At 36.9% G+C, this 19,052-nt stretch overlaps 1 protein-coding gene across 4 annotated transcripts in view; it reads right to left on the reverse strand.

Moving 5' to 3' along the window:
- Positions 1 to 2,845: 2,845 nt before the first annotated feature.
- LOC149528490 (uncharacterized) overlaps positions 2,846 to 19,052 on the reverse strand; it is a 244,672-nt gene continuing 228,465 nt past the window's right edge. For 2 of the 4 annotated variants that reach the window (XM_089810825.1, XM_089810826.1), the window contains exons 10-12: positions 3,647 to 3,711; positions 3,445 to 3,550; positions 2,846 to 3,307 (exon numbers count right to left, since the gene is read on the reverse strand). In XM_089810825.1, coding sequence (XP_089666951.1) covers positions 3,201 to 3,307; positions 3,445 to 3,550; positions 3,647 to 3,711 — 278 coding nt within the window. In that variant the 3' untranslated portion in view covers positions 2,846 to 3,200. Of the gene's footprint in view, positions 3,308 to 3,444; positions 3,551 to 3,646; positions 3,712 to 19,052 lie in introns of those variants that run through there. The other 2 variants (XR_016358971.1, XR_016358970.1) reach the window with 2 other exon arrangements.

Genomic DNA, 19,052 nt, shown 5'->3' on the forward strand with positions numbered 1-19,052 from the left:
TCGTATCATGCGGATTTACTATGATGAGATTGAGGTTGAATCATCAGAACAACCTGGTGATTTGGATGTGGATGATCAGAGTGCTAGTAGGGTATATACAGTGATTAGTGCATACAACTTCATATTCAATCTGCATGTGCAAGATTTATATTGGGTGCAGAGTTTGGCTATACTTGAGTTTGATGTTTGCTAGGATGATTGGGTTGGCAAAGTGCAGATAATATACCGAGACTTCCTATGGATTTTCCTTTTGATGCTACTTTGGTTTCTACATCATTAATACAGATATTGAGTGGTCTTACAAATTATGTTGTTTGCCTTGATGATGTTGTTGGTATGGAGACGGTTCAATGATGACAGTGATGTCACATGCTTTTTCCTATGGATTCAAGTGGAGGTTGAAGATTTAGTGTGTTACTGGATTGCTTGAGGACAAGCGACCTTGGGGAGGGAAGACTGCAATGTCCCAATTTTTAAGTAGGTTCTTGCAGTTGCCTACGTTAGTTCATCATCATGACCCTTGTGAGATGATAGTGCGTGTAGAGTGTTTCTAAGGTGGACTTGCTATTTATAGTGACTCTATTTTGGGTAATTACTATATTTGGCAAGGTAGTGGTGGCATTGGTAGTTAGTTGCCATCTGCAAATAGTTGAGCATATTATTGGAGTGCATATTAATTAAATAATTAATGAGACTTCATTATTATTAATGCACTTTATGTTATTTCATGTTATAATTTAGTGTTGTGAAGTTGAAGCATCTTAAGTGAAAAGTGTCTTTATGAAGCCATGTGCTAGAAGAGTTATTTATCTAAAAGAATTAAATGGAAGTTTCTAATTAATGGTGTGATGATGAAACCACTTTAATGAAAAGTGTATTGGTGAAGCCAAGTGGCATTATAAAAAGATGGCTTCATCCAATTTATGTTTATTGTTTTGATAACTTTTGAGGGTTTGAATGTTGGGATATTTCTACAATCCATTGTTGAGATATAGTGGGAATTGTACTTTGAATTTCAAAAGATTGTTTGGCATCTTCCATTGTTGTTTTTACTATGGCTTGAAAGATATTGATGCTGAGATTTTTTATTAAACAAATCCAATTGCAAAATCAAGGAGATTTGAATTGATATTTGGACACATAAAATCTAGATACCTGGCATTATTCTTATCCTACAAATTGGCAATTTACCCTTGGTCATTTCTCACACCAACCTCTATGTTGTTGGGTATTGTTATATCTACCCCTTAGGCATTCAAGTCATTACTTCTGGGCATCTTACATACCTACAATTGGAGTGCCCAACCTATTGCATACGAGGCAATTCAATTTGTGGAATTCTCGAGTTTATATATTTGGAAATTTGTCTCATTTGGAGGGATTTTGGGTGGCATTTTGTATCCTACCCATTTGACTTATCAGGCATGTTTCCAATTCCACTACTTGGGTGTTCCTTCTTGCTGCTGTAGAACGCCATTACAAGCATTCATTGAAGTTGTCGTGGCTACAATTACTAGGGTGTGTTTTCCTTGAAGGGAGTTGGGCATCTATTTGTGTATCAAGCTTGGGCATCCCATGTTTTTCATAGCAAAATTTTTATCTTATATCTTGTAATTTTGGTTGGTGCAATTCTGACAAAGTTTGGTCTACTTGCTTCTTTGACAATATTCAATCAATTTCTAGGTTCATTGTTGTTGAAACATTTATTGTTTGGATTCTACAATTGTTAATTGTGCAAGAGCAAACATTGATAATAGAAATTGTTCACTGTGGTTTACTAATATATTGGCATTGCTTTCAGTTGACATGTGAATATAAATTGAAGTTGAATAAAGTGTAGAAAATAAATTTGTAAGATCTCAATTGGTATTTTGATTTTCTTGGTATAATTAAATATTCACTAATTACACTTACTTAAGCTTACTTACAATAATGTATTGCATAATAATTTGTCATTGAGACACCTAGGAAATTGCACCTCAATCAAGCACATGGTTTAGGGGAATTCAACTCTAAATGATGATAGTTGTTATCTCAATCCACCTTCAATATACAGATCACGTTATCATCCTCATCATTGCACATACTTCATTGCATAATGGAGGATGATCTTCCTTTGGTGGACATGTGATTCCACTTTGTGTAGGTGATAGCTTATCTTCTCCTTATCATTGTCTACTATTGCATTACCTATGTATAGAGGCTTATTATGTACATTTCAATCAATTCATTGGACTCAATCATTTAAGTCTATAATCAATAATATCATTCTCACATCTTAATGCAATTGTCTTGTCGATCTTTTGAGGAAATTATCTGTCTTTCATTTGATCCTAGGGGTGTTGTAGAGTCACCTAAAACTTGTAACAGATTTGAAATTTGAAGGTTGGCATTATTGGTTAGAGTAGTCCATTTGCAATTCCAGTATTGTGCTCAGATATTTTGAAGAATTCATATATTCAATAGTGTAAGCCAGTAGGGCTCTTCACACCAAAGAACCTGGTTTAAGGATAATGCGTAAGCCAAGACTGATTCATTGTAGTCTACGGTTAAGAGTGTGTTGCAGCTTTATTCAGCATCACCTCTTAAACTTCTTATCAATTTAAAAACCCGAAATTTCAATTTTAGTTCCTTGCAATTAAGGTTTATTCCATCTTGATTGCAGTATTTAGGGGCTAAGGCTTGCTCTCTATGCACTAGTTATAACTTTGTATACGAAAGTTAGACATGTCTGTTATGCCTAGTTTATTCCTGGAAGCCTGGTAGAAAATGTTAGCAAGTTTAGGAAACAACACCAGGCTGCTAAAAGTAGTAGATGTTGTGTTGTATGTAACATCAAAATTACTAAGAACCGAGAAAACACTTGACATACTTCATCCATTTCTCAGAGATATATCTTCCAATACAATAACTGAATATAGGCCTTTTGAATATACCATACTAAACAGAAAGGACATCATCTATGAGATTATGTCAAAAAAAGGATAATCTGACAGAATTACTGTCAAAATTCAGAGGAGTATACTACCAACAGAAGCTTTTTGAATCTAATGTGTTCAGCTTGATTATATTACACATGCACCATATCTGGCAGTGAACTTTAAAAGGAAACAAGAATGGTTAAAAATGGTGTGGATAAATCCCATGAGAAAATGTACTACAATTATTGACAAAAACTGTTAATGATCACATATTATCAGTTATTGGAGCACTCTCTTGCAAGTAAATTCGTCAAGCAAGATTTCAATTCTGTTTTTTGATTCTATTGTGCTCGCAATGCTGAAAGCCTTCATAAAATCTTGGAATTCTGCACATGTCAAGAACTATATAGAGTTAGTTCAATTGATACCCGCAATGTAGAAAAATAAGAGTATTGCTAGGTTGAAAAAATATAAAAGTCACGAGATCCAAAATATAAAAAATTTATAGGTGGAAACAAAAGACCAGATTGAAGTATTTTGTTTGGTTCCAATCGTAAGTCATGTGCACTGAAAAAATGGACTAGACTATTAACATCGTTTACATCCTCTCCAGCAACGGCAAGCTCTCTCTGCAAGATTTACTACAGATCTTTAGCCACAGAATGCCTGCAACTCATGCTCAACACGTTTCATAACAGATGAAAAAAAGGAAACTTATGTTGTACCTTGAATTTTTGCACATTGTCATAGTATCCAGTAACAATCACCATAAACAACAGTTTCTGGGCTTCTGCTTTAACACAAGAAGTTATTTTGTAAGAGGTTTTCAAGGCCGCATTTGTCCTTGAAAATGTTCACTAAAATATTTCTAATAATTCCACAATATAGAGTATTAAAATGTGATTCTAGAATACTAAACTGCAACCATACAAAGCAACTTTCCACATATGCTTTCTATGTTTTGCCCACCTTGCTACTACAGTATAAAAAAATTATGTGCAAATGAGGGGTCTAAACAAATATTAAGCATCGAATCTAATATACAATGATTTTCACTTCTAACACACTTTTATACTCAACTGATGATTTATATATGATCAAGTGGGATTTGAGAGTCCCTAAAGGCAAGTTATCATTTGTCTTGCTTGTTCCTGTATTTTTAGAGCAAGAAGGCATCCATAACAAAATTTGGGTTGGACATAGAGGTTGTCTATCTAATGTATTGTAACCATGAATCGTTTTGTTAGTTGGAGTTGTTGAATATTGTAGCAGCCATATAGATCTTCATTCATTATAATCCTGCGCATTCAACTTATGCAAGTCCTGTCCATACCTTGTAAGCTCACTGATCTCAGTTAGTGGATATTATATGTCTCAATATTTTGACCATGTTCTCCGGTCATTGCAGCTCTATTATCTCTCCAGATCATGAGATGTTCTCACACCTAGCTTATATCATTATCATGCTGAAGTTATAACTTCTCTCCACCAGTCTTGGCTTCGTCCTCAAACTTGCCATATGTGTTATTTTCTGATGACTGGGCACCTTCATATCATCCTTCAAGTGTGTATGCCGATGATAATCGTTTGGTGGAGCCATTAATCTTTCGTGTATCGCTGCTTGCAATATTATTACAAGCACTATTTTTGTTTTATTATCATCAGTTCTAATCGACAGTTCTTATTATAACTCATTGGGTCATATTCAGCAACCGACGTCCGTCTGCTCTTGGAAAGCCATTCACTATGCTCACTTGATATTCTCTATGACTATGGAAGTGTTTACGTCAGTTGGATATTTTTGTTAGAGAGTATTCAGTGTTTGGTGATTCCATATCGTTCTGAAGAAAAATCTGCGATCTGATCTTTGATCGGATTTTGCAATTCATATATGATACGTGTTTTATTGTATTTTTCACTAGCCTTCGTATATGAACTACAATATCGTGTTTTAATCTGTATTATGTGTGTGAACATATACTCTAAGCCTATCTATATCTGCATCGTGATTTCATTTTAGATATTCTCAGTTGATATTATTCTGATCTCTCTTCAATCAGTTCGTGTGGAAAATATTGAAGGATGCAGAGTTTTCTGATTGATTTTTGACAATTCTATTAAAAGAACTATTTTTGTGAGCTGGGTTATTTCCCTCGGTGAGAAGGGTTTTTTTCCAGGGAAAAAAATCCTAATTTTGTTTGTTTTTTTAAGTTTGTCATATATCTGATTTTTAAATTTAACATGGAATCACAGTCAAGTTTCAATCCAGAATAATAAGTATCTAGCTATCTATGTTATTTGATTCTCTTACGGTTGTTCATTTTCAGGGTGTGACAATGGTGAATGGTTTGAAAGTTGGGAGTTAAATTAGATGGCTCTTCAAATTTCTCTTCATGCAAAACTAGGATTCTGATTACACTTGAAGAGAATGACCTTCTAGACTATGTAATCTCTGATGTTACAGAGCCATCTGATGAATCTGAAAGAACACAATGAAAAAGGAATAAAATCATGGCTAAGAAGATTATGATCAATTCAATTAAGGATCATTTGATTTCTTATTTCAAAACCGGAATTAGCCAAGGAGATGCTTCGGACTCTCAAGGATCTGTATGAGTTCACCAATACCAGTAGAGCTCTAGCCTTGAGACATCAATTATTGCATGTGAAAATGCCTAGAGGTGAATGAGTAGTTTCATACTTTATGAAATATTACAGAGTTAAAGGACTAGCTTAGTGCAATTGGTGAATCATTTGCAGACAAGGATCTAGTTAAGCTTGCCATGAATGGACTCCACTCGTGGGAATCCCTCATTCAAGGAGTTGGTGGAAAGATGAGCTTCCAAAATTTGACAGGTTGAGAGCTGATTGCATTCAAGAAGAATGCAGATTAGAGGCTAGAGGAAATAGATGTAAAAATCATCATGAAGATGACCATGTACTTGCAGTCCACATTTCAAAAGGAAAAGGGAAAAAACAAAACTTCAAAAGATTCGGAGACAAAAACTTTGAGTCAGTTCCTAACTCCAAGAAAAAGAACAGGGGATCTTTCTGGAATCCAGTGCTTTAGGTTTGACAAATTTGGACGCTTTGCTAGAGATTGTACCTCTAGACCAAAGTCTCAAGCAACTGCTGCAAATGTAGAAGATTCTTCTCGTCAAAGAGAGTCAAGTGAGAACCCTGAGGAATTCTTCTTTATTTCTGCACTCCCTAGCAATGTTCCTACAAAAATATGATATACATGGTTCAAAGAGTTCGAAAAACTTGTTGAAATTTATCTAATAAGAAGATTAAGATTTTGAGGTCTGACAATGGAGAAGAAAATGTCTCTGATATTTTTCATAGTTTTTGTGTTGAAGTTGGGATCAAAAGGGACTTTTGTGTCCCTTATAATCCTCAACAAAATGGTGTAGATAAAAGAAATAACAAGACAACTGTTGAGGCAGCAAAAGCTAAGATTCATGATCAAAGCCTTCAAACATTTTTATGGGTTGAAGCTTGCAGGACAAAAGTTCATATTCAGAACCGTAGTGCTCCTCAGATTCTAAACAACATGACTCCAAACGAAGCTTTTACAGGTATCAAACCAAATATCAGTTATTTCAAAAAAATTTGTTACTCTGTTTATATTTGTGTTCCAAAAGAGAAAAGGTCAAAGTTGGAACCTTCAGGAAGGAAAGGAATCTTTGTTAACTATACCGATTTTTTCAAAAGCATATAGTCTCTACATCCCAGGTCAAAGGCAATTTGAAATCAGCAGAAATGTTTCTTTTGATGAAGATGTGGCTTGTCAAAATTCAAAATAATCTAACATGGAATTTCAATAGAGAAGACTTTGAGCATCCTTTGAATATAGAAATGGCTAATCCAGATCCACCTTCAGAGATTGAAAAGGAGAGTAAAGATTTAGAGGATTCAACTACACCAATTGATCTTGTAGATCCTAGCAATACTTAAGCAGGTCCAAGTAATATTTCAGCCAACAAGAAAAGACACATGTGGACCAGGAAGAATATGGAAGTTTAACAATATGCAACCCCTCGTGCAGTTCCAGAGAGAGTAAAATGCCTCATAAGTATGTTTGTAGTGTATCTTTGATGAGTCACGTTATAGTGTTTGATCCTTCCAGTGTTGAAGAAGCTTTAAATCAGGAAGTATGGAAGGATGCCATGATGGAGGAATATCAATCCATCGCCAAAAATGATGTAAGGGACATTGTTCCAAGAAAAAAAGGTAAATCAGTTGTTTCATCTAAATGGTTGTTTAAAATTAAACATGATACTGATGTAAGTATAGAAAACCTAGATTAGTAGCTAGTTTTTTTTTCACAAAAGGAAGGCAAAGCCTATGAAGAAACTTTTACACCAGTAGCTCCTTATACTTCCATCAGAACCATCATAGCTATTGCAGCACTCAAGCGCTAGAAACTTCATCAAATAGATGTTAAAACAACCTTCTCAAATGGGGTGATTGAAGAGGATGTATACATTGAGCAACCAAACAGCATGGTTATTCATGATGTTACAACCCAATTTTTTGCTACATTCAATAATATTCTGGCCGTTGGAAAATTTCATGTGAAATCAGTTGTTCAGTAATTTCATTGCAAGTATCGGTTCTTGTGAAATTGGTTGTAATAATAAAATTGTTGAGATATTCAGATTTGTGTGAAATGGAATAGTGGTTATTAGTTAATATATCATGTGGATGTTTGTTAGCCATTAAGATGAAATTAGAAGAATTGAGTATCATAGAAATTTAGAATGATTATATGATCTATTTTATTTTTAAAAAACTTGAAATATGTTATTACCGGGAACCATTTCTATTTTGCAAGATCATGACGGTGAAGGAAAGCATTGCCAAAATGAGAGTTAGGAAGGGGACACCCAAATCCACTGTTATAATAAGAGGTACGAACTTAACCACCTAGATCAAGGATTTGAACGGCTAGAAAAACAAGTACATGGATTACCATGAGCTATTAATTAAACAAATAAAAAAGAAACATTAAAAGTAACATAAGTATAATACCTTTATCATGTATTGATTTCTTTGCTCTGTGTAAACCGTCATACCTTGGTATAAAAATATCTTTTCTATACTCATACTTGTGTGGGTATGGAATATATATATATATTATCATATCCATATATATATACCTACATATGATAGGACTCAGGAAAGCATGAATATATAGAAGGTGATATTCTTAGACCAAGATATGCTTAGTATATCTTGTTGCACCTTGCTTCTATATTCTTTTCTCTGGTACAAGCATGGTTTTTATTTAATTTTGATCAATTAACCTTATTACCCACCACCTTGCAGCATCAGGCTAATAATTTTCAGAAATAATCTTGCAACTTTTATATTGCGTCCATCTTGATTTAACTGAACCCCAATGGGAGGTCATACCATCTTAGCCGATACATGTCTATTTATGCCTTACGATTCTTGCGGGCGAAAGCTCCCGAGCATATGTTCTTTGATTCTTCTCTCTGTGCTTCTACAAAATTTTCGAGCATTTAGTATTTCATGTACCAATGTATAGTATTTACATGAACCACATTGAGATGGTGAAAGTGAAATTTATTGCTAGAGCTGAAGCTCGTGAGTTCAAAGTTGTGAATATTCATCGACCTATTCAAAGGTCTTGGTGTCAGCTCACTCTGCAATATCAAAATACTTCAGACTGATACGAAAAATCAGGTCATGCATTTGAATTCCTTTGTAAAGATTATGCCATGTCTTGTGTATGTGATACATGTTGTTTATCAACTCTGCTGTTACTTCAATAATTGGTGCAAGATTCAGAGTTGTACATATATTTAGATCCAAAAAGGTCTTATGTTGATTGTTTATGTATTCAGACAGTCCTATATTGTGTTGTGAATATTCTTAATAAAAGATTTGATTAAGGAGTTCCATACTAGGGCATAGCTGATATGTCCTAGAGATGGAATACTCTCTATTGTAATAATAGAATAGAATTAAGAGCATACCATCATATGATGTCGTTGGCCGATAAAGGCATGATATGTGGAAAAGGAATAAAAGATCATGATATCATGAGAATTGCTCCAAGTATTAAGGACCATCATGGTCGAGCCTAGGGAGGAAAGAGTAGAAGCCCTGCGGCAAAAGGGAGTAAACAAATCAATAATAATACCTTAAAAAAAAACTTAAACAAAAGATCATGTTAATCCCTTCGTATTTTCTTGTTGTCAAGTCAAGTGGTGGGTGATCAAGCACATGAGATGCTCATCCGAAATCCTTGGCCAAGGTAGTAAATGGCGTTTACCACCATGATCACCAGACATTAGGGTGCTAGCAATTGAAAAATAGGTTGGTTGGATTGTATCTAGAATCTCAACAATTGACTAGTCAACACTCTCCAAGATGCTCAAAAGCTAGATAAGGGTGTCCCAAGCCAACTCCTAGGGTAGGGAGGGCTTTTCTCATTGGAGATTGTGAGAGGAGACTAAGTGTTTGTAGTTGGGACGTTAAGCCCATGGCAATGCTTCTCCTCTCTTCTAGATGCCAAGACTTGTACAACTTTGTTTCATCTACTGTTTTTACTCTAGTAATCCTTTTAAGTTTCCTTTGTACTTGTGAAAATGATAGAGGAGCATCCTGCGTGTAAGAGAAATCTTGCATCAAAAAAAAATATTTCATTTCAGTTGTTTGAATAAGGGTTGTCTTAATGCAGAGTTGTTGTCTATTGAGGCTTGCTACTTAGTAAGTTAGTCATACGAGATCAGAATGTCCTAATTTCAGAGGTGGATGTTCATCTTAGATATATCAGCCTACCAGTTGAGGTTCAGTTTCATATCATGCGTATTCATGGATTTATTGCAGATTTTTGGTTTGCAATTTTGGTATATAAACTTCAGGCTTACTGTTGAAAGCTTAAATGTGCCCAAATGAGGCTCGAGAACTCGACAAATGGGCACTGACATTTATTTTAGGCTTGTAGATCAGAAGCTGGGGTTTTTTAAAAGTGGTTATAATAGCCAATCGGAGCAATGGTTTGAGAATTATGGCCTTCCGAAGTTGGGCTGACCAAAACTTCCAAAATAAATGTCAAAAATGTATTTGGCCGACTTTATATGTTTTGACTTGCTGTGGAAATTATCTCCTATTTATATGTTTTGTTAGGGTCTTTCGGCCCTAAGTATTAAGTCTCTAGAACCTTATCGGGCGGCATTAAATTGCCTATTTAAGAAATGGCCAAATATTGTCTAGGATAGTTCGGGGTGATAGTTTGCAACTCTGTCTTGCAAATTACTGTAATGAAGGCTCCCATGTGGGTTAGCATATTGTAATTCTGAATTCTGTAATTTCACATTTGCGGCAATAACAAGAAGCCCATATTTTGTTCTCACAAATTGTTGTTTCTTTATTTCTATTATGTGTTATGGTATTAAGGGGAGCACCCTTCATCATAAAATATGTTGTTTTCCTTAGAGTATTTTATGATGGGAATGGTAATTAATAATGAATGTCATGTGAACTAGTAGTTAAATGTTTGTTATTTCCTATTTATATGCAATTCAGAATGTAGTTAGTTCGTATTTTCTTGTCCATGTGAAGTAGTTGAGTAACTAATTTAACTATATCTCTTTGAAACTAATTTAACTATATCTCTTTTCACTCTATGAAGAATTAGATTTGTTGTTTTTATTTAAGAGTTAATTAGTTTCGGAATTTTTAGTATGTTACATATGGTATTAGAGCACTAGGTTCAACTAAAAACATTACAAGCAAAACTGAAACAATGCAGATTTGAATGATAAATAGGATGTATATCCGTGGGGCACCACGCAAATCACCCAAACATCCCATATTTTTATACTTGATTAAAAACATGCCAAAACAAAATTATTCCTACTACTCTGTGCCCAAAAACAATAAGACCCTAGCACAAGCATTACAATGAATCAAGAAAGACAGAGTCGGGTGGGCTCCTACCAAGAAGGTAGAATTGAGAAACACACTTATTGAGGCATGGAATGCCAAACAAGCTGGTCCTCTTATGATTTTTCATAAACTATGTAAAGGCCAAGACAAGCCCAGAAATGAAAATGGACAGAACACCCCAAAGTAGGGTATGTCCAGTTTATCTGTTAATCTATTCTTTTGTTGTGTCCTCAGTAGAGGAAAATTTTGTAAATGATATAGTTGCAACCAGCAAAATATACAATAAACAATAAGCATTTTTCTTGTAATATTGAGCATAATACCTTAAACATTTAGAAAGTTATGGTAAACAATTACAATCATAATATTAACTTACAAACAATTGCTTGTAAGAGAAACAAATCTGTTTCAACTATGACCAGCAATGGAAAGCCCATAGTGTATCCCCAAAACACATTGGATTCTGATGATCCATATTGTGCAAGAGACACGAGCAAAACTAGAAAACATACAAAAGAGAATGAATGAACTAGCAACCCAAATTGCGCAAGATCAAGAGGCAACTTATTCCTCACTTTTGTTGTGAGGTTTTCACACCATCGCCCCAAAATTTTGGGGACACCCCTTTTTTGATCGCCTCGGCAAATTTTTGAATTGTCCAACAATTTTGATTTTTTGAAAATTTTGAGCCTTGGACACTTTCAGGTTAGTGGGGAGAGGGTTAGATTTATTTTCCCCTTGTTCCACTTGATTTTCCAAAGCCACCAATTTCATCCTGGAGCCAAACAATTTTAAAAGAGCAACACTTGGCAGGATAAAATTGTAAATTTTCTACTAAGACATTTTCTTTTGAAAATTTGGATATAATTGTGTAAATTTGGATAATTTTCAAAAATGAAAATTTTGTTAAATTTGGTCTTTTGGAAAATCTTAATTATTTTTGGTGAAAAGGATTAATTTTTGTGATGGTGAGATAAAATTGCAAAATCGATTTTAGGATCTAAAGAAATAATTTTATGTGTTAAAAAGCTAAAATTGCTTAGCTAAATCGATTTGGAGAAAAAATGCAAAAAAAATGGCTTTAATAAATTAAAATTGCCTTGAAAACTTTTTGCCTTTAATGAAATTGGTAATTTAATATTGAAAAATGGCTTTTGGTTAGCCAAAATCCAATTTTAATGACGTATTAATTACTAAATCCTCATTAAATGGACATATTTAACATCTCCAAGGCACCATTTATTTTTCTTTTAAAATTTTGGTCCAATTGACAATTTAAATGTTAATTTTCATCATGGCAAAATTAATTTTAGCTAAGTATTTAATTGTGGGCCATAATTTTGCAATAATTATTTGTTTTTCTTGCTCCCAGGGTCCAAGTTGGCTAGCTTGGAGAGAGTAAGAAAGTTGGGTATAAGAGGAGGCCTATCTCCCATTTCTTCCTCACTTCTCACTTCTCCTTTTCAAGGCGTTGGTGATTTTGCAACAGCAGATCTGCACTCTTCTTGCTTGGCGAAATTTGTGGAAGGCGAAATTTGTGGGAGCCGAAATTTGTGGAGGGCGAAATTTGTGGGAGATAAAATTCTGATTTTTGCAAGTGGCTGTGATTTTTGCCCTAGGTTGGGAAATTTTATTTGGAGGTGTATTGAATGATAAATTTATGATTTGCAAGGGGATTAGGAGTTCTTGAGGTCTTGTCCTAGGTTCCAAAAAGTCGTTGTAAGATTATTGGTTAAGGTGAATTTTCATCATCTAGAGTTGCAAGGGGTCCTTAAGCTGACATCCATCTTTTGTTCTAGTCTAAGGATTGCTCCTCTTGGTTCTTCTTGCCTTCTGGTCCACCACTCTACCATCCCATAAGAGGACAACGAGTATGGAGGATGTTAGTGCAAGTAAGAATCTCAAGCGGGCAAACACTAAGAAATACAAAGAGGATATGATGCCCAAAACACCCTTCTTCTCGAAAATCAAGAGAATAACCGACACCAATATTGCTACAGTGGACATGATATGGATGAAGGACAGACTAAAGGAAGGACAATCCCTCTTGGCTATAGGTAGAGGTAATTTCAAATCATTTAGAGTTGCAAGGGGTCCTTAAGCTGACATCCTTCTTTCGTTCTAGTCTAAGGATTGTTTCCCTTGGTTCTACTTGCCTTCTGGTCCACCACTCTACCATCCTGTAATAGGGCGACAATGTAATGTCCCCCACTTAGCCAGTTTGGAGGTATGTTGTCGTTAGCCCATTCTTGTATGGTCCTGAGGGCTAACCAGGACTTCAAAAGGGATCTTGAGATTATTTGGCCTAGTCAAATTTAATTACAGGCCAAACGGAGTTCGTTTGTTGGGTTGTCAGGACGACTTACTATTTTTAATAAGCCAATAGGGGGATGCAGTGCCTTCAATTTTCAGTGACAGGATGAGATGCGTTTTGTTGGGCTCTTTCTAATGAGCTATTATATGTGAGATTTCGAGTTTATTTGGTATATTATTTTAATGTTTGAAGTTACAACGGTAAAGTGACTATTTAAATTAAATATTATAATGTTTCATAAAGTCACTTTATAAAAATCAAGAGTCCCCCTTTTGAGTACATACATGGACTTTGTAAAAAAAAAAAAAAGTAATATTAAAAGTCATGTATTATCCCACATTGGCAAGACGGAAGCGTATTGCAAGTGAGGAGGGGATTAAAAGGAAGAGGATAGCTCTCATTTATTCAGGCTTGGAAATATCAAAGAAATTGGAGAATTTTCTGGAGATTATATCTCAATAGTTTGAAGGACGAAATCCCTTCAAGTTGGAAATCTTGACGCCATTGAAAGATATGGCCTTGAGATTCAACATGGAAGCAATCTGAAAAAGCAGATATGAAAAAGCAGCCCGAAAAAAGCAGAACAGAAAAAGCAGGCGAAAAAAGCAATTCGTAAAAGCAGTTCAAAAAAGCGGAACCGAAAAAGCAGGCTGAAAAAGCGGGTACGAAAAAAGCAAGCTGAAAAAGCAGTTCGAAAAAAGCAAAACAGAAGGGGCAGCATAGAAGAAAATTATTTCAGCCATCTACAACCAGGTTCTTTTGTTAGTATTGTTTTTAGGGTGTTATAAGCTTTCAGCTGTAAGTGTGCATTATACCAACATTATCATTTTGTAATCCTTGTAAATGCCAAAGTCTTGGCCATATTTCATGAGCATTGTAATTTTCATTGCAATTAAGAAGATAATAGTTGCTGGTGTCATTTAAGCAATTTAATATCATTATTTATCAGCTAGTTAGTTTGCATACCAACTGTTTGTAAAAATGCCAGTTGGCTGTAGGTGTTCATTTCTCATGCTTAGATCATATATATGCATTGAACATTGTCAAAATTAGTAGCACACTCATGTTAGGTCATTTGTGTAGTCCATTGTAGTCTTCTAGCACAAGATTTTCATTGATGCAAATTGTAAAAAGGTCATTTGAAGCTAGCTGAAATACTATATCAGTCATACGTCCCTGGCATGTGAATTGTTTGATGATATTCTTTGAGCTTTCATCAGCATTTTTTGAGGGCAGATTTGAGGAGTGTTATTACAATGGTATCAGAGCTATAAGTCCTGCCATCCTGTGGAGGTCTTATAAGGAATTTGGAACAGTCAGACAGAGGGAAAAGTGTTTGACAAAATGTCAAAACACTAAAATCAGAGCATTTATGTTTGAGCATGTGACAGGGGCCTTATAATTTTCGCAATACCAGAGCAAGACAAAATAGGATTTCACACCTGCAGAGCAAACAGTCTAGTTCATCCGTGCAGGTGGACATAGAATCCAGTCATACAGACACAGAGGAGATATTCTTTGATCAAGGCGGCAATATGGGAGACAGGAATGCTCGGGATCTTGGAGAGAAAAGATTCTTACAGTTATTAGAGACCTTGGCACAGGGACAGCGATTAGCAGAATAGAGGGCACAGGAATAAAATTAGAGAATGGAGCTTATGATGCAGATGATGGCTCGTCAAATGGGGTTGAATGCTAACATGGGTGGAGGAAATAATCAGAATGGTAATAATCAAAATGGTAACAGTCAGAATGGGAACAATCAGGATGGGACACATAATGGAGGTGAACAAGTTGGGAACAACTTCGGTCATGCACCCCAGCAAGCTAGGACCTTGAGTTCAAGGCCCATGATTCCCACATTTCCTCCTAGAGCCCCAAAGCAGCCCGTACCAGAGCCCTAGATCACTGATATACAAGACTAGTTGAGAAGAGATTGGGAAGCCGGAGGTCCAGATTTTACTGCTGCAATTACCTTTAGGGAGTATATGGATGTGCGGATGAAACATATGCCACGTCGACATGACAGGAACCAGAGCTATGAGCTACGAAAGAAAGTAGGGAAACTTCAGTTACCATATTATGATGGCTCGGGGAAGTCTACAACAAGAGCTTGGGTTCAAAAGCTTGATACATACTTTCAATTGAACCCTATGCCTGAGGAAGAAGCTATTAAATATGCAGCAATTCATCTGGATGGGTTAGCACACGAGTGGTGGCATCATGGTATGGTCACTATGGGTCATGCACACATCACCTCATATGTGGAGTTTACGGAGAGACTGATTGAACGTTTTGATAGGAAGGATCCAGAACTACATTTCAAGGAGTTAGCTCAGCTTAAACAATGGGGATCATTGGAAACATACATTTCAAAATTTCAGAAACTTGCAGTGTTAGTAACAGATGTATCTGAACGGAGGATACTGGTTTTATTTATGGATGGATTAGCTGATCCGTTGAGAGGGTGGATTAAAGCTCTCAACCCTCCCACTTTGCAGGAAGCCATTAAGAAAGCTCGTGACATGGATTCCTCTTCAGCTTCTAAAACTAAATTCCAGGCAAAGAGTTTCCCTTCGAGGAAAGATAAGGACAGTAAACCTTTTTGTAGAGAGGGTCAGCTGCCTAAGGAGGAAAGTAAGAGGTTGGACAATGAGACACTTAATGATCTCAGGAAGAAGAAGCTTTGTTTTCATTGCAGGGAGCCTTGGGATTTGTCACGTAAGTGTCCATTGAAAGCAAAAGCCAAGCAAATGGAGTACTTTTCAGCCGAAGAGTCCGTAAATGGAGATTCAGAACAGTCATCAGAATCAGATGGAGATGATAATTCTTCACATGAGGAAGCACACAATGATAGCACGATAGCTCAGTTGTCCAGTATACAGGAGGCCGTCACTTTCAGAGTTAGGGGAACTTTGGATGGACAAAGATTTGTGGCACTCATTAATACAAGGGCAACACATAACTTCATTGATGAGAATTTTGTGACACGTAGAGGGCTACATACAGAAGAGCATAGGGGATTTAAGGTGATGGTTGCCGACGGCTTCAAAATCGACTGTACCAAGAAAATCTCCAACTTGCAACTTCGTTTGGGAGATTATGACATGGTGGGAGATTTCTTTGTTGTCAACATTGGTGATCAGGATATGGTGCTTGGGATGAATTGGATGAAATCTCTAGAAGAGTTTACATTTAACCTCCAGAAAATGGAAATGAGGTTTGAGGCAAATGGTAAGAAGATAGTACTCAGAGGTTTGTCAGATGGGAGACTACGAGTGGTGTCACTCAAGCGGATGCAGAGTTTCTTCAGACACGACCAGGTGCAGTGGACAGCAGAGTTCAGAGTAATGCCTGAGGTGACAGAGCAACATAAACAGGAGTATCCCCCTGATGTACAAAAAATAATAACCAAACATACTAAGGTGTTTGGTGAGATACCTCCAGGGAGACCCCCGGATAGGGGAATTGAGCATGTTATTGAGTTAGAGGAAGGGGCTAAGCCAGTCATCATCACACCCTACCGCCATCCAAAGAGATATAAAGATGAAATAGAAAAGGCAATCAAGGAGTTGATTGACATGGGGCAAATACGACCAAGCAAGAGTCCTTTCGCTTCTTCAGTAGTATTGGTGAAGAAGGATGGTACAATGAGGATGTGCATTGATTATAGGGAACTAAACAAGAAGACAATCAAGAACCGATACCCTATTCCGCGCATTGACGAGCTTATTGATGAATTGCACGGTGCCTGCTACTTCTCTAAGATTGATTTGAGATCCGGCTACCACCAAATATGGGTTAGAGAGGTGGATGTGGAGAAGACAGCTTTTAGATGCCACTATGGACATTTTGAGTTCTTAGTCATGCCCTTTGGGTTGACTAATGGCCCCGACACTTTCCAGTCCTGTATGAATAGAGCATTGAGAGATCAATTGAGGAAGTTTGTGTTGATTTTTTTTGATGATATATTGATATACAGCCGTACTTGGGAGGAACATTTGAAGCATATTGATGCAGTGCTCAACATTCTAGAGAGAGAGTCATTATATGCCAAGATGAGTAAATGCAAGTTCGGGATGACAGAGTTGCTCTATCTAGGGCATATTATTAGTGCAGGAAGTGTTCGGGTTGACCCAGACAAGATCAGGGCCATTCTGGATTGGCCACCGCCGAGGAACATTTCGCAACTCAAAGGATTTCTTGGGCTTTGCGGGTTCTACCATAGATTTGTGAAGGGACTTTCATAGATAGCAGCACCACTTACAGATTTGACACAGAGAGATAGTTTCAAGTGGTCAGAGAAGGCTCAGGATTGTTTTGACAGGTTCAAGAAGCTGATGAGTACATGCCCTGTTTTAGCCATTCCAGATTTCACCAGGCCTTTTGAGCTGCAGTGTGATGCCTCAGGAGAGGGCGTAGGAGCTGTCCTCATGCAGGACAAACATCCCATCGCATATGAGAGTAGGAAATTACAAGGTGTTGAGAGAACTTACAGCATCTATGACAAAGAAATGCTAGCAATCATGCACGCGCTAGCTAAGTTCAAGCAATACTTAGCAGGGAGCCGATTCACAGTAAAAATAGATCATAACAGCTTGAAACATTTCCTTGGACAGAAAGATCTCAATGACAGGCAACAGAAATGGGTAAGTTATAGGCTTATGATTTTGACATAGTCTATGTCAAAGGGAAGAAAAATATCGTCGCAGATGCTTTATCCAGAAGGCCTCATTTGCTTGCTGTTGGGATAGTCATGGACGATTGGAGAGAGTTGATCTTGGCAAAGTATGCCAAGGATAGTTGGGCATCTAGTGTTATTGAAGGAACTATTCAAGAGAGTCGGTACACTGTTGTAAATGATTTGATCATCTACAAAGAAAGGATTTATTTAGTACCCGGTTCTGTTATGAAGCAAAAGATTCTGAGGGCATTTCATGATTCACCATTGGAAGGACATCTCGGATTCTTTAAGACATATCGGCAAGTGAGAGAGCGCTTCACTTGGAAAGGACTCAAAACAGAGGTGCTTCAATTTGTTAGGGAGTGCCCAGTATGTCAGCAGAACAAACAGGAACATTCCTTTCCAGGTGGTTTACTACAGCCCCTACCCATACCAGAGAAGAAGTGGGATAGCATTTCCATGGATTTCATTACAGGCCTCCCCAAGGTACAAGGTCGGGATTGTATTTTTGTTGTGGTAGACAAATTGATGAAATTTGTACATTTCTTTGCGATTTCGTCCACATATTCAGCAGTACAGACAGCAGAGCTATTCTTTCGAGAGGTATTTAGATTACATAGGATGCCACGGAACATAGTTAGCGACAGGGATAGTAGGTTTATGAGCCACTTTTGGCAGGAGTTGTTCAGGTTGTGTGGAACAGAGCTAACTCCGAGTACCAGTTACCACCCCCAAACTGATGGGCAGACAGAGATAGTGAATAAATGGGTTGAGGGGTACCTTCGAAACTACATTGCAGGAGAGCAAAAGGCTTGAGTGAAGTGGCTGCATCTAGGGGAGTACTGCTATAATACCTCTTTCCATATGTCTATTCAAATGTCCCCTTTCATGGCACTGTACGGGTATGATGCTCCTAATTTTCTGGATTTGTTATTTGGAGACAGTAGGGTGCCTAAGGCCAAGGATATATTGCAGGAGTGTTAGGACATTATGCGATCCTTGAAAGAAAATTTGCAAAGGGCACAAAATCAGCAGAAGCAATATGCTGATCAGCACAGGGTTGAGAGATTTTTCGAGGTAGGAGACATGGTGTACCTCATGTTACAGCCGTATAGACAGTCCTCTCTAAAAAGGAGTGGAACAGAGAAATTGAAACCACGCTACTATGGACCATTTAAAGTAATCAAGAGAGTGGGTGAGGTAGCTTATG

Source organism: Cupressus sempervirens, chromosome 11, assembly GCF_028749045.1.
Source record: "Cupressus sempervirens isolate cs-2001-9-10 chromosome 11, ASM2874904v1, whole genome shotgun sequence".
In the NCBI taxonomy this organism is placed as follows: Eukaryota; Viridiplantae; Streptophyta; class Pinopsida; order Cupressales; family Cupressaceae; genus Cupressus; species Cupressus sempervirens.